General features: G+C 41.6%; 1 protein-coding gene across 1 annotated transcript in view; it reads left to right on the top strand.

Annotated features, from left to right (window-relative positions):
- c1h18orf54 (chromosome 1 C18orf54 homolog) overlaps nt 1-17172 on the top strand; it is a 52496-nt gene that overhangs the window by 20266 nt on the left and 15058 nt on the right. The window contains exons 6-7 of the mRNA XM_080197878.1: nt 2272-2353; nt 7010-7150. Coding sequence (XP_080054004.1) covers nt 2272-2353; nt 7010-7150 — 223 coding nt within the window. The remainder of the gene's footprint in view (nt 1-2271; nt 2354-7009; nt 7151-17172) is intronic.

The following is a 17172-nucleotide window of genomic DNA, read 5'->3' as shown; positions in this document are numbered from 1 at the left end:
AACATCAAGGGCCTAAGGGCCTGTACTGTGCTGTACTGTTCTATGTTCTAAAATGGAGAAATAGGTACATTCCAAAGTCGAGGTGCGGATCAGTCATGATCTACCTCACTGACGGAAAAGGCTTGGATAAGTATTTCCTATTCATTATCAAGTTAAAGGCAGAGGTTGAAGAGCTGAATTATAGCAAGTTTAAGAAATGCTGAGTTGAATTATGTGTGTGGGTTCCCCAGAAGGGAAACACTGGCTGCCTGCTACATCATTTAACAATCGGTTGACCATTAATTGGCTGGTGCTGGAATTTCTACCTCTCAGAACTTCAGAGACCAACACCTCTCCGACACTTTAGGCCAGGATGAGGCGTGCGGTGATGGGTTGGAAGTTGTAAGTGTTCGGAGTCTCGTCAGGTGACAAGATGGCAGGCCCTGGTTAGGAGGGTGGAAGGCTGGGTTTTGAGAGGCCATGACAGGTGCCCTCTCAGTTACGTGCCCTTCACTAAGGAGGATCTGCCATTAGCCCACAGCCCGCATGGGGAAATCTGCCATGTGGCTGCTTAGCATGGGCCTCTACCACCTCCGGTTAAAAGCCAGCTACGGCAGGGCGAGGTATTTAAGTGGGCATTTATCATCCACTTCAGTCTCAAATGACCTACTGGCAGTTGGGCTGCCTGATGCCACTGTGCCTCTGGAAGAATTGCAGTGGGGAGCAGGGGTGGATGGATTGGCAGTGAGCAGGTTGCCTGCTGGACTGAACATGCCAGCTTGCCTTCAAACACATTGTTAGAGGAGCATTCAACCCTGCCCGTCATTCCTGATGGTTTATACTTCCTCGCTCAGCTTCTGTAGCAAGTCAGGTGTCAAAGGTGGAACGTTTGACGTGGAAATAGGAAGATGAATTGAAATAGTGAGCCATATGGAAGGCAGGAATCGTGCATAAAAATAGAACCACAAATGTCCAATCACATAGAAAAGCAGAATGCTGTAGGTTCTGACAGTCTTTGGAAAGGAAAAAAACCAGAAGATGTTGGAAATACTCAACAAGCCTGACAGCATCTGTACGGAGAGAAACAGAGTTAATGTTTGGAGTCTGTGACATTTCATCAGAACTGGGAAATGTTAAATAAGTGAAAGTGGGAGTGTGTGAAGAAGACAAAAAGCTATAAGTCTGTTATAGGGTGGAAGGAAGGGAAAGTCCATGACAAAGGAACACTTTCATGATGCAAGGTCAGAGGGAGTAACAATGGAACAAATAAAGAGGCAAAAGATGGAGGGATTGTGAATGCCAGAATCCTGAACACCTGTTATTGAAGAGCAAAGACAAGGAAGAAAGATAGACAGAAAGAGAAAAAAATAAACAAGCAAAGAAAACTGAAACAAACTGGAAGGGGAAGGTTATGACTAAAATTGATGATCTCAGCTTTGAGTGTGGAAAGCTGTGAAATGCTCAATCAAAAGATGGGATATGGTTCCTTGAGCTCGGGTTGAGCTTCTTGGAAACATATAACAATATGCGGGTTAGGGGTTGATTGGCCATGATAAATTGCCCCTTAATGCCACAGAGATTAGGAGGGTAAATATGTGGGGTTATGGGGATTGGGTGGGAGCTGCAGGCTCGATGAGCCAAATAGCTGCCTTATGTACGATTCTATGAAATTCAATGCAGGCTCAAGGAACAGCATCTCATCTTTCATCTGGCACTTTACATCTCTCTGAATCCAACATTTGTGGATAGTAACTCTGCCCCCATTTTGTTTAATTTTTCTTTTGCCAGTTTGTATTTCTTTCTCTTTCTTTGACTTGGCTTTCAGACAGCACCTAGTCAGGATCTTGCCATTCACACATCTCATCTAGAGATGTAGAATTCTTCAGTGCTGTTTGGCTCATCAAATCTTGACCGACTCTCCAACAGAGCATCTTATCCAGTCTCACCCCCTGCCCTATCTTCATAAGTCCACATGTTTATCCAGTTAATCCCCCTAACCTACATATCTTTGGGGAAATTTAGCATGGCCAATTCACCTAACCTGCACATCTTTGGACTGTGGGAGGAAACCAGAGCACCGGAGGAAACCCATGTAGACATAAGGAGAACGTGCAGATTTCGCACAGATAGTGACCCAAGGCTAGAATTGAACCCGGTCCCTGGTGCTGTGAGGCAGCAGTGCTAACCACTGTGCCACCATGCCACCTCCACAGCACCTTTGAAGAGAAACATCTGAGATCTGGTCTTTAGCAATGAATTCCTCAATAATCTATTTTCTTATTGTTCATCTAGCAAATCACCAGTGCCTGTGGGCAACAGCGGAGAAGATTGTTTTGAAACTTCAAACCCTGCTCTGATTGACAGTTCCCATCAGGTTAGTGTGGAGGGAGGGTCAAACTGCTTATTCTTATTCAATAGAGTGGAACAACCTTACCTTATTTCTGTTTGTATATTTATGTTGCGCTGATCAATGTGAGTGATGTCGACTCTGGGAAGTTGAATGATCTCTTGCTTTGGAATCATGTCCAGTGCCCCCAGCTCTTGAATATCATGGTTAAGTTCAGACGAAAGCATTCTCTGCATCAAAAGTGCCCCAAGCCATACCAAAGAATATTCCCTATCATACCAGTTCCTCATTTTCTCCATTTCGTTCGTCAGTTGGATCTGCGTGAAATTGCCAGTTGAGACTAAATTAGGACTCCTGTTGACACTGACAGCTAAACCAGCATTGTTTCAGTTCATATCATCAAATAACACTCTCAGGACAAAGAGAGATGGGGAAATCTCCAACCCAGCATTGGCTGGGGAATATGGACTCAGGGCAACTGCCTCAGACTGAGGAGTAAATCATTTAGGACTGAGATGAGGAGAACTTTCCTCACTCGGATGTTAGTGAATCCTGGGAATTACCTACCTCAGAGGGTTATGGGTGCTCCAATGTTGAGTATTAAGAACACTGATTTTTTTCATATCTCAGAATCAAGGGATAAGTGGAGCAAAGTTGAGGTAGAAGATCAGGCATGTTTTTATTGAATAGTTAACGGGCTTGAAGAGCCATTTGTTCTACTCCTGCTACTATTTATGTTAAAAGATATTGGAAAAGAATTCAAAGTTGTATATCAGGCAGGGAATAATAGGATAGAGGGGTTTGAAGGTGTTCATTTTTGAAGATGGGCTATTGGAAGTACTGAAGCAAGAGACAGTGCCAGAGGAGAGGAAGCTGTTTATTACATCAGTACGGTTAGGTGCATTGGCCATGTTAAATTCTCTTTCAGTGTACCTGAATAGGTGCCAAGTGTGGCAACTAAGGGATTTTCACAGTAACTTCATTGTAGTGTTAATTGTAAACCTACTTGTGACACTAATAAATAAACCAAACTATGCAGGAGTTGGGTGTTCAGATATTTAGTAAGAATGGGGTTGCAGGACCAGAGGATGGGTCTCGTGATCCAGATAAACATGGAGAATATGGGAAAGATTGAAAAGAGAAAGAAACTAGAGAAATGTCATCTGGCTACAATAGGAAAAGGCAGATGAGTTTTGGCTTAATACCTACAAAGTCATGGAGAAGCAGTGTTTAATTTTGGTCTGGGCCTGTTATTGGGAGAGAGGAGTTAAAGATAGGTGGTTGCACTTTTATTTTGTTTTGGGATGATCCTCAGACGTCTATGCTTTTGACACAGGGTTGCAGAACTTGCTGTCTATTTATCAACGTCTAAGTCAGTTTTACTCCAGGTACACTCACAGTTGCATTCCTTAGACTTAAGAGAACAAAAAAAACCATTCCAAGAACAATGACAAGAATGTGAAACACTGAAGGCGAAGATGGAGTGTTTGAATAGATCAACTGACGAAGATCAACAGGACTCACCTGAAGAAGAGGCAAAGCCCCGAAAGCTAGTGGTGTCTGCTTCCAAATAAACCTGTTGGACTTTAAGAAGTCTTATGACACCAGGTTACTGTAGCTCAAGAACAGCAGAGGTATTGTAGTGAATAGAAGGCCAAAAGTTAGAATAGTTGGTCATTTGAAAATGTGATTGGACATGGCTTGGGGGAAGAGTTTATTCCCTGGGGTAGATGTAGAAGAGGGGAATTTGCTTTTCAAGGTTAGAATGACAATTGATATAGAGATTCCATATATAGAAATTAAAATGGATTAATATTTCAAAAAGAATATTAAAAAAAGGGCTAAGGGGCCGTATCTAACCAAAGAAGTGCTGTTTCAAATTTGTTCTGGGTGAATGGAGCAAATTGGCAATATGAATGTCGTGTAATGTTTGTAAAATAATGACTGCAGCATAGATTCAGTGTGACAATAGAAAATCAAAAAAGATATGTCAACGATGCGATAGGTTATTGGAAGAAAGAAAATACTTGGGAGACAAAAGGAATTCTGTCCTGAATAAATGGTAGTAAGATTTGGTCAACAGAACCATAAATAAGTAATGGGAAATATTTAAGAAGACACCATAAATTTCAGGAACGGAAGCAGGAAGAATGCTAAAAGCTGGAGAGTTATGACAAAAATGAAGATTGGATCAAATTTGAAATGGAAAAAAATTGGAAGGTATAAATGAAAGCTGAAATGCATACAAGTAATATGTAGTAAAACTATAAGGGCGGCACAATCTGGCCTTGGGTCACTGTCTGTGCGGATGTGCACATTCTCCCTGTGTCTGTGTGGGTTTGCTCCGGGTGTGCCAGTTTCCTCCCACAGTCCAAAGGTGTGCAGGTTAGGTGCATAGGCCATCCTAAATTGCTTCTTAGTATCCTAGTAGGTTAGAGGGATTAGCGGGGTAAATTTGTGAGGTTATGGGGATAGGGCCTAGGTGAGATTGTTGTCAATGCTGACTCGATGGACCTCCTTCTGCACTGAAGGGATTCTATGATTGTATGATAAGAAAGGTGAGGAGTACAAGATCAAACAAACAAAAGTGCAATAAAAACAGTATTAGGCACGTGTGTAGAGAAGAGGGAGATGGACAACTAACAGATGAAATGGTGACAAGAAAGTGGAAGTGATAAAGAGACAAAAATATGTTGGCTCAGTTTCTGAGAAGTGGACAATCGGGATTGCTGAACCACTGAACAGTTAGTGGAGGATATTATTGAAAGAGAAATTATACTAAAATGTTGGCCAAGCGTAAGGTTGTAAAATAGCTAGGAGTTGCTGCTTTACTTCTGGAGATCCTGGAAGATGCTAAGGAATAGCGGATGTTGCGATTATAACTTTCCAAAATTCATGATACAGAGAGTTAAAGGATTTCCACAAAAGGAGCTGGAGTGAGTTCTAACATTTTCAGTCAATTACTCGTTCTTCAGTTGTTGGTTAATCTCTTGAGTTTGAGACTGATGAAATGACTGAGAACTTGCAGCTATCAAGGCAGATGGGTTTCATTTCATAAAAGAATTCTTCAAAATCGATGACAGGATAATTCAAATGAAATTCAATAGATATGAGAATAAACACTTGCAAAAACTTCTGATAAACTACTTGTAACACAGAAGGCACTCTGTCAAAAATAGTGGCAAATGGAATTAAGTATAATGTCACCATAAAACATGACTACTGCAGAAAGTAAGATGGCCATAGAAGGAAATTCTCAAAAGTAATGTTCCTCAAGGATCTCCATTCTATAAATATGCTGGGATGAGAAAGGAGAGAACTTGTCTTTATCCAATTTTTAAACCCCCTTAGCACCTTTCAAAATACTTCACAACCAAACGTCAACATTACTTCGCCGAGTCAAAGTTGCAGATTCAGGCTCAAAGGTCAAGGCTGACATTCCAGGGCAGTATTGAGGCAGAACGACACTGTCAGCTGATTGCAAAAGAGAAGTTGTCCCAGCTATCCTGGCCAATTTTTATTTCTCAATCATTATCACAAAAACAGATTGTCTTGGTCATATCAAATTGCTTTTTAAACAATTATAGAGGCAGACATGTAATCAATGTGCACATGATTACTCCATCTGTTTTGACAATGCTGCTTGAGGGGTGGATGTTATCTAGAAACCCAGGACTGCATATTCCACTTTAAGTAATGCCACATTATCTGCATTCTCAGTGCAGATTGAGGCAGTGCTGCATTTTGGATGCAATGTGCAATTTGTCTGTCCTGATAGCTATAAACAACCTACTAACAGTATTTGGAAAAGTGCTGAACTAGTCATTTATCACATCTCTACTTCATGTAACTTTGCTGCAGGCATATGTGCTGCTGTATTTGCTTATGTAATGATAGTATCTCCACTTCATCAAGATTTTCCAAAATAGATTTCTGGGGTGGCACAGTGTTTAGCACTGCTGCCTCACAGTGCCAGGGACCCTGGGTTTGATTCCTGGTTTGGATCACTGTATGGAGTTTGCACATTCTCCCAGTGCCTGCGTGGGTTTCCTCCGGGTGCTCTGGTTTCCCCCCACAGTCCAAAGATGTACAGGTTAGGTTGATTGGCCATGCTAAATTTCCAGTTAGTGGCAGGGGGACCAGCAGGGTAAATACATCGGGTTATGGGGATAGGGGCTGGGTTGGATTGTAGTCAGCGTGGACTCGATGGGTCAAATGGCCTCCTTTTGCACTGTAGGGATTCTATGAACATAGAGAGTGAGTAGGAATGTGAGTGCGAGCAGGTTACATAACTGGGTGACTGGTGATGGATATAGTGGCCTGAGTTTCTGTGATGATCAGGGAACAAATTAGATTGAAAACAGACCTGGTGGTAACACTCCTGGCAGAAGTAAGTATTGTCTGACTGTCTCAATATCCAGAAGGCAGATTAACATGTAACCGATATAAGTAAGATTTGAATACGTCAGCCTTTGAATCACAAGATAAAAGGTAAACCTGAATGCTGTAAATATGAAGTAAAAGCTGGCAATACACAGCAGCTCAGGCAGCATCCGACAGAAAGAGACTGGTTAATTTTTTTTTTAAAATGGGACCTTGACGTTCTCTTACTGATGCAGGCACTGCCATTGTTTCCTTCCTTTGAGGTTTTCCGCTTCAGTGATTTGTTCTTTTTGATTTTAGAGGAATCTTTCTGGTTTATCAGGAATTTCTGGAGGAAAGCATCACGGGCCAGTTGAAGCGCTGAAACAGATGCTATTCAGCTTGCAAACAGTGCAGCAGAGCTTTGGTGACGAACTCTCAGAAGAACATGAAATTGGGAAGGTAAAAGGAAAAATGTCTGAATTTCTAGTTTAAGAGTAATATCATAGAGTATTACAGTGTTGTAAACTTGATCTCACCAGTACTTCTCAAACTGTTCTGGTTGAAGGATTGCTTTCCAAATGGATCAGCTAGTAGTCATTGACCCCAAATCTAAATTAAAATACTAACAGCATTATGTGAGCGTATATTCACATTTACAGCATTCAGGCTTCTCTTTTATCTTGTGATTCAAAGGCTTATGTATTCAAGATAGTGGCTCACTTGTTGCCACCTTCTCCAGGACTATTAGGGATGGGCAGTAAATACTACCCTTGCCAATGACACTCACATCCAAACCAGTGATAAAGGATAAACGTGGTTCTTTATGTTTGCCCATCATTTCAGAAACTTCCTCCTGACTTAGAGATATTAATTTAAAATTGGGCATTGGCCAGGAAGGCAGAGGCACTGCTGAGATTCAAACTTGTGGCCTCCTGTTTAACAGGTAGGTTGGTCCTTGGATCAACTAAGCCATGGTGCCAATTAGACACCACGAATACTTCAGTGCATGTCAACTGCGAATAATATGGTTAAAGATTACTTGTTAATGGCATACATAGCCAATCAGTTCCTATAGAAACAGCTGTTGATCAGATCAGCATTAACATCAGCTGGACCATATTTCAATGGTAACCAGCTCAAAGCAGAAAATGAATATGAAGAGGTTTCATAATCAGGGGACAGTGATGGGCGTACTTGTAAAACTCTAATAACTGGTTGTTAAGAAACCGAGTGTTTACTTCTAGGCAGAGTTTTATTCCAACTTGCATGAAACTCTCCTCAGATCATCACCTGTTTTCCCTTTATATGCGCCGAATCATGTGTTTAACCTATTCACTCCTAATTACTAACTAAATCACTTATCAGCTGTAATTATTGCCTATCCTAGTAGTAATGTCTTGATTTTCTTGAGAGAATCGGAGAACAAATTGGATTGAAAACAGATGTAGTGGTCATTCTTCTGTTTAAAGTGGCCCAGTGGTTGGTGCTGCTGCCTCACAGCACCAGAGACCTGGGTTCAGTTCCCGGTTTGGGTTGCTCTCAGTGCACAGTCTGCCCGTTCTCCCTGAGCCTGTGTGAGTTTCCTCCAGATGCTCTGGTTTTCTCCCACAGTCTGAAAGATGTGCTGTTTAGGGGCATTGGTCATGCTAAATTCTCCCTCAGTGTATCCAAACAGGCACCGGAGTGTGGTGACCAGGAGATTTTCACAGTAACTTCATTGCAGTGTTAATGTAAGCCTACTTGTGACACTCATAAATAAAGATTTAGTTTTATTGCCTGACTCAAAAATAAACCTTCCATAGACCAAAATGTTTCCAACTTTCCAGTTCTATTGCAGAGTTCTCATCTAAATGTGACATTTTTGGGAGTTTTTCGCAGAACTGTGCAAGTCCAACCCAGTTTTACCATTAATTAATCATACAATTTGTATTACTGCAAAATGGTGGAATGTTGAAGGAAGTCAAACTGACAGCTATCAAACTAACAAGAGGTTAATATAAACAGCAAATGCTTGAAATATTCTTCAGGCCATGTAGTGCTATAATGGCACTTGTTCACAGTTCCAAATTGAATGTACCTGAGTACATAAGAACATAAGAAATAGGAGCAGGAGTAGGCCATCTAGCCCTTCGAGCCTGCCCCGCCATTCAATAAGATCATGGCTGATCTGAAGTGAATCAGTTCCACTTTCCCGCTTTCTCCCCATAACCCTTAATTCCCTTGTCTATCAGAAATCTATCTACCCGTGACTTAAATGTATTCAATGAGGTAGCCTCCACCACTTCAATGAGCAGAGAATTCCAGAGATTCACCAACCTTTGAGTGAAGAAGTTCCTCCTCAACTCCGTTCTAAACTGCCTCCCCCGCCTTATTTTGAGGCTGTGCCCTCTAGTTCTATTTTCCTTTCGAAGCGGAAAGAATCTCTCTACCTCTACCCTATCTAGCCCCTTCATTATCAGGCCCAGTCTATTTAATCTGTCCTTATAAGCCAACCCCCTCATCTCCGGTATCAACCTAGTGAACCTTCTCTGCACTCCCTCCAAGGCCAATATATCCTTTTGCAAATAAGGGGACCAAAACTGCACACAGTACTCCAGTTGCAGCCTCACCAGTGCCCTGTACAGTTGCAGCAAGACCTCCTTGCTTTTATATTCTATCCCCCTCGCTATAAAGGCCAACATTCCATTCGCCTTCTTGATCACCTGCTGCACCTGCAGACTGAGTTTTTGTGATTCGTGCACAAGGACCACCAGGTCCCTCTGCACAGTAGCATGCTGCAGCTTTTCACCCTTTAAATAATAATCCCTCCTACTATTATTTCTACCAAAGTGGATAACCTCACATTTGCTAACGTTATACTCCATCTGCCAGGTCCTTGCCCACTCACTCAGCCTATCCAGATCTCTCTGCAGACTTTCCGCGCCTTCCAAGCAATTCGCTTTTCCACTCATCTTCGTGTCATCAGCAAATTTTGTTACCCTACACTCAGTCCCCTCCTCCAGATCGTCTATGTATATGGTAAACAGTTGAGGTCCCAGCACCAATCCCTGTGGCACTCCACTAGTCCCCAACTGCCAACCAGAATAGCACCCATTGATTCCAACTCTCTGCTTCCTGTTAGATAACCAATCCTCAATACAACACTCACCTGATGAAGGAGCAGCACTCCGAAAGCTCGTGATTCCAAATAATCCTGTTTGACTTGTGAGACTTGTGCTGCTGTGCCCACCCCAGTAGAACACCGGCATCTCCACATCATGTATACCTGAGTAACACAGTAGCTGGCCACCTTCTCTCCCCTCCTATCAAAAATAAATGTGAGTTTCAACACTTAAAAACGTAGCACCTTGAATGAAAGCCGTCACTACTAAGAGAGCTAAGTCCTTAGGAGTTTTGGTGGTGGATAACTTGTCAGCTATTCATGTAGGACTGATGTAAACTATTGTTGATTTATACAAAGTTGCTGACGTGCCTTTTCTCTTTCCTTCCATTTTGCTCCCACGTTTTTGTTTTCTCTCTTGTCCGGTAGAAATATTTATTCTGAGGTCCTGTCCCCACCTCCTGGAAACTATCTATAGACCCTAAGGGTTCATGGTCCCCGGGTTGTGAACCAGTGATCTCAATTATGTATGTTTAATACCAATATACTGTAGGAAAAGTTTGATTTATTCCAATGCATTTTGATGCCCTGTGTTGTGCTTCTTGCAAAACGCTCTTGTATTCTTGATCATTCTTCTTAACTCAATGATTTGGAAGGACAAATTCTGTTAATGTTCTTGTGGATATTTTAATACAGTTCATGTGGAGGGAGTATGAACATTTTCTGTGCCCAACATTATGACTGAGCTTTTGTTTATTTTTTGGCTGCTTCAAGCTCCTGTTAAGAGCTTTGTACAGAGCCAGCTTTCAATCTCTTGGTGTCTGTGGTCCGTTTGCATTACAGCAAAATCCTCTTAAATTTCTTTGTCGATAATTTTTTTTTGTTCATTCTACGGATGTGGGTTTCGCTGACTACACCAGCATTTATTGCCCATCCTTATTCGCCATCACAGAGTTGGTGGTTAGCTGCCACCTTGAAAAATGAGGAATTTTTGTGCCAAAGAATAGACTTTTTGGTTTCTGAGACTCAGTGATCCATTCTCTAGTTGTTTATAGCAGGGGTTGGAGTACTTTGAGGGCTACTCACTGCTGACTACAACATTTTAAATAAAATGTGTGAGAAGGTTCAGAAAAAAAAGATCCAAGTCCAATCCTAAACTTAAACGAGTGAAATCATCAGAAAATTTTCTCAAAATAAGTTGGTGATTCAAAAAGGAATATGTAAAGATACCAAAAATACTAAATGATACAGAGACAGTCAGCAAGATATATGAGGGAAATTATGTCAGCAATGTCGAGTGCCAATTTAGGGAGGCAATGTCCAAGTGGTATTATCGCTAGATTATTAATCCAGCAACTCAGCTAATGCTCTGGGAACCCAGGTTCACATCATGCCACAGCAGGTAGTGGAATTTGAATTCAATAAAAATATCTGGAATTAAGAATCTACCAATGGACCATGAAATCATTGTCGATTGTCAGAAAGAACAATCTGGTTCACTGAAGGCTGGCACGGTATTTAGTACTGCTGCCTCACAGCGCCAGGGACCTGAGTTCTATTCCCAGCTTGGGTCACTGTGGAGTTTGCATGTTCTCCCTGTGTCTGCATGGGTTTCCTCCAGTGCTCCGGTTTCCTCCCACAGTCCGAAAGATATGCTGGCTAGGTGCATTGACCCAAACAGGCGCTGGAATATGACTAGGGAAATTTCACAGTAACTTAATTGCAGTGTTAATGTAAGCCTTACTGATAAATAAACTTTAACGTGTATTAGGGAAGGAAATCTGCCGTCCTTACCTAGACTGGCCCTCAGAGCAACAGCAATGTGGATGACTCTCAACTGCCCTCCAAGGACAACTAGGGATGGGCCAGTGACGCCCATGTCCCACAAATGAATTTTTAAAAAAACTAAACTGGTGAACAGTAAATTTAAAATGCAAGTTATGAAACATATTTATGCAAAAGTAATCTTTCAGATGAGGTAGGGGCTTAAAAATATTGCAGGTAGTCAGAATGCAGCTGATTGCTAAGATGCGAGAGATGCTGTGCTGCTTGAACGAGATTTAATGGGCTATCTGTGCTTTTCACTTTTTCGCTTTTAGTGCAAAGTTTTCTATACACTAACTGGAGTGCCCCCGGTATAACCGAATATGTCAGATACCCATATTAGAAAAGTTCTGCGCACTGAGTCAATTAAATCATTTTTTAAAATTTATTTCTTCATTCATGGGATGTCTGTGTTGCTGGAGAGGCCAACATTTATTGCCCAATCCTAATTATCCTTGAGAAGTTGGTGGCAAGCTGCATTGAATCGCTGAGGTCCATTGGATATCGGTATGACCATAGTGCTGTTAGGAAGGGTGTTGGAGCTAAGAAGACTTGCAGAAGGGACTCAGAATCACAGAAACGTTACAGCACAGAAGGAGGCCATTTGGCCAATTGTGTTTGCACCAGGTCACCAAAAGACCTTCATAACGTACTGCCATTCTCCTGCCTTTCCTCTGTACCCCTGCGCATTGTTTCTATTCATGTCTTCATCTGGTGCCCTTTTGAATGCCTCAATTGAACCTGCCTCCATCACACTTCCAGGCGGTGCATTTCAGCCCCAAACCACTCATTGTGTGAAAAAAAATTCTCACGTTACATTTGCTTCTTTTCCAAATCATTCTAAATCTGTGCCCTCTCACTCTTGATCCTTTTATGAGTGGGAACAGTTTCTCCCTATTTACTCTGTCCAGCCCCTCAAGATTTTGAACATTTCTATCAAATCTCCACTTATTCTTTTCTTCTCCATAACTGAAGTTTCTGATCCCTGGGACCATTCTTGTAAACCTCTTCCACACTCTCTCCAATACATTCACATCCTTCCTATAGCGTGGTACCCAGAATTACACACAGTATTTCAGCTGAGGTCTAACTGGTGACTTGTGTAAGTTCAGAATAATCACACCATTCTTGTACTCTGTGTCCTTATTAATAAAGCCCAGAATACTATATGCTTTATTAACTGCTCTCCCCATCTGTTCTGCCACCTTCAATGAGTTCTGCACTTATACACCCAGTTTCTTTTGATTCTGTAGTCCTTTACAAATTTTACCCCTTCATATTGTCTCTCCATGTCTCTCCATGTCCCTCCTACCAAAATGCATCACCTCACACTCCTCATACAGTGCAGTAAATGCCCTTTGACCCATTGAGTCTGCACTGACCATAACTACCATTGAAGTTGCACTTCACATTTTCCAGCACTTGTCCCATATCCTTGAATGTTATGATGTTCCAAGTACTCATCCAGATACTTATTAAAGATTGTAAGATTTTCGGCCTCCACTACCTTCCCAGGCAATGCATTTTCAATTCTCACCACCCTCTAAGTGATAAAAAGTTTTCCTCAAATCACCTCTGAATCTCCTCCTCCTTACCCTAAAACTGTGCCCGCTAGTGATTACCCAAGGGGAACAGCTGCTTCCTATTCACTCTGTCCATACCCTTCACAATCTTATACAGCTGATGTTCTTCCTCAGCCTTCTCTGCTCCAGAGAAAATAACCCAAGTCCATCAAATAAAAGCAAATTCTCTTTTGGTTCCAAGTCTATCCAATCTCTTTATAGCTAAAGTGCCTCTCCCAAACAGCATCATGGTGAATCTCCTCTGTACCCCCCACCAGTGCAATCTCATCCTTCCTATAGTGAGGTGACCAGAACTGTGCACAGTATTCCAGCTGTAGCCTCACCAACTTTCTATGCAGTTCCAACATTACCTCCTTGTTCTTGTAGTCTACGCCACGACTGATGAAAGCAAGTGTCTCGAATGGCTTCTTAACTATCCCTATCACCTGCCCTGCCACCATCAGGGATCTTTGAATAATTGGTTGTCCTCTGCACATTTTTATAATTGAATTTGTGTACGTTGACTACTCGATTGGTCACTGTCCAGCTGGGATACCTCAAATTGTTACAACCCTGGGTGAGGAGGGATAACTAACTCTGTGGGCAGGATTTTCCAGCTCCGCTCACCTCAAAACCAGAAAATCCTGCCCAAGGTCAACTCACCTTTGCATGTCCCACTCCCTGCCTGCTACCGTTCCTGTGACAGATGAGTTGGGAACATTCCCCCCGTGTCTTTATTCAATCCACCCTCTGTTGGAAGCAACAAGGTTTAATCTAACATGGTTCCAATTCCCTTGGATACCTTTTCCAGATGCAGCAGTTATGTTTAAAAAGGAGCCAATTTAACCAAGCTTTCTCGAGTTAAGATGAGTAAGCTTATGAACTACAAAAAAAGGTAAAAAACATGAATCCACATTCATACAGATTAGAAGTAAACATTGAATCCAATATACATAAACATAAATAAAAAGTTACATGGAACAGTCTTGAGTTGTGAGGAGTAGAGAATGATGCATTGTAGCTGATACTGGTTAATTCCAGTAGTTGCTGCTTCGGGTTCAGATGTTATGTAATTCGGTAGAGAGATTTCTGTCCTTTTTCCAGCTGCAATCCTTCTGGCTGCTCAATTTTCACAGTCAGAGAGAGAGTTTTAGCTGTTCCTGCAAAAGCTGGCTATTTTGCAGGGGTCCTGCCTTATGGCTGCTTTTCTTACAACACGCAGACAGTGGGCAGCTCTCTTGGCTGACCTTTAGCCTCTGTCTTTGCGTATTTGAACAAGAGTCCACTAGTCAGTCCAAGCTATTTTCCCCAAGTCTTTGGATGAAATAGCCACTATGTTCCTTTGTCTTTACCAGCGATGGTAATCGGTCTTTGGAATCTTTTAGAATTGATTTGTCTGCAAGCACAGGGACGGGTTCCATCGTACCTTAGAGAAGGATCCTGTCGCCATTCCTGTCAGTGGCTAGTGGTATATTCTTAGGGTCTTCAGGGTTTGTGTCCTTTTTAAAAATATAAAACTTTCGTCTTTTTTACAGTCCAATATCTCTGTATAATTTCAGGATTTTTTCTCCATTATCAAAACAAATTGGTGGAGACAGAGAAAATACATTTTTAAAGAAGAAGCAGCAAGGAATATTTTCAAATTTTTGGACAAAATTACACTTGTTTTTGAACAGAATATTGATGATCTTGTTAAGCAGATAATGAAATATTGAAGCCAGCCGTGTGTAGGGATGGTCATCAGTCATTGATCCTGCGGTGCTCCAGCTTTAACTCTGCTCATTCGGTTCTCTACCTAGTTCATTACTGCCTTTTGAGTTTAACTATTGTCTCATTACACCACATCCTATCCTAATGTATTTTTTTCCCCTCAACCTCAAATCTCTGCAAGTAATAACTTTCAGATTTAATGTCCCCGTAACAGTTTTAAAATCCAAGCTGGATGTAATATAGATGTTGCTTGCTGAATTAGTATCTACTCTTTCGGCATAGATCTGAGGTGTATTTGACTAAATTAAAAAATAAATCAATACGCTTTCCATCTTATAAGCCTATAATAGTTAATGTCATTGCTCCTAATATCTGTGAAATTGGAGCACTAATGAACAGCGCTTAAACCCTCATTTTATAGTATGTCCAAATGCTTAATGATCACAATGAAGTACAAGTTGGTCCTGAAAGGTACAACTGTCTGAACTGAAGATTAATCATCAATTCGGTTGTTGCTGGTATAATATCCGTTAATAAGGGATATTCAAGCATACAATTGTGACAGGACAAAACCTAACACTATGATTTCTTATAAAGTATATGGGGGACAATAGCCCAGTGATATTATTGCTAGACTATTTAATCAGAAACTCAGCTAATGTGGGGACCCGGATTCGAATCCTGCCACAGCAGGTGGTGCAATTTTGACTTTGATCAAATAATCTCTGGAATTAAGAAACTATTGATGATCATGAAACCATCGTTAATTGTCAGGAAAAACCTATCTGGTTCACTAATGTCCTTTAGGGAAGGAAATCTGCTGTCCTTACCCGGTCTGGCCTCCATGTGACTCCTGAACCACAGCAATGTGGTTGACTCGCAACTGTCGTGGACAAGGGATGGACAATAAATGCTGGCAAGCCAGCGATACCCATTTCTCCTGAATGAATAAAAAAGGCTCAATTATTTCTTAACTTCAAACTGGACCTTTCAGCTCACAAAGATCATTAAAAGGGAGTGTTGAGTTTACTAAATTTCATTAAAAATCTCCCAACTCCAGGTTAAAGTCCAACAAGTTTATTTTGAATCATGAGCTTTCGCAGCACTGCTTCTTCATCAGGTGAGTGGCTCATGATTCCAAATAAACCTGTTGGACTTTAACCTGGTGTTGGGAGGCTTCTTACTGTGTCCCTCCCAGTCCAAAGTCGGCATCTCCACGTCATAAATTGCATTAAGATTGACAAATCCCTGGAGCCGAATGGGATTTGTCCCCAGGAGGCAAGGGAAGAAATAGTCGGGGCCTTAACAGATATCTTCACATCCTCTTTGACCAGAGGCAAAGTTCCAGAGGACTGGAGAGTACCCTGTATTATTCTGTTGCTTAAGAAAGGAAGTAGAAATAATCCAGGAAATTTATAGGCCGATGAGCCTGACGTCAGAGGTGGGGAATGGTGTTCCACTTTTAGAGAAGATGCTGAGGAACAGGTTTTTTGCACACTTGGAAGAAAATGGATTAGTTAGTGATGGGCAGCATGGTTTTATACAGGGAAGGTCATGTCTCACCAACTTGATTGAGTTTTTTGAAGAGGTGACAAAGATAATTGATGGGAGACAGGTTGTGGATGTAATTTATTTGGACTTTAGTAAGGCATTTGACAAGGTCCTACATAGCAGACTGGTACGAAAACGAAAATCACATGGGATTCAGGGTGAGCCTGCTAGGTGGATACAGAACTGGCTTGGCTATAGAGGACAGTAGCGATGGAAGGGTGTTTTTCAGAATGGAGACCTGTAGCTAGTAGTGTTCCGCAGGGATCGGTGTTGGGACTTCTGTTATTTGTAGTATAAAATAAACAATTTGGAAGAAAATGTGGATAGTCTGATTAGTAAATTTACAGATGATATGAAGATTGGTGGAAAGTGCCAGGAATTGTCAGAGGATGCAACAAGATACAGCAGAAGTGACAAATGGAGTTTAATCTGGACATATGTGAGGATGATTCATTTTGGAGGATCAAATTTAGGTGTGAATTATACTGTAAATGGCAGAACCCTTAGGAACATTTACCATACAGAGGGATCTTGCTGTGCAGGTCCACAGTTCCCTAAAAGTGGCAACTCGGGTGACAAAGTTGATTTAGAAGGCATATGGCATGTTTGCCTTCAACAGCCGAGGTATTGAGAACAGGAGTTGGGAAATCATGTTGTGGCTATATAAAACCTTGGTTAGGCTGCATTTGGAGTATTATGTGCAGATCTAGTCATCAACTACCAGAAGGACGTGA

Source organism: Carcharhinus amblyrhynchos, chromosome 1, assembly GCF_965287045.1.
Source record: "Carcharhinus amblyrhynchos chromosome 1, sCarAmb.v2.hapA, whole genome shotgun sequence".
In the NCBI taxonomy this organism is placed as follows: domain Eukaryota; kingdom Metazoa; phylum Chordata; class Chondrichthyes; order Carcharhiniformes; family Carcharhinidae; genus Carcharhinus; species Carcharhinus amblyrhynchos.
The sequence above is the reverse complement of the archived record's forward strand: the minus strand, read 5'-3'. Positions and strand labels throughout refer to the sequence as shown.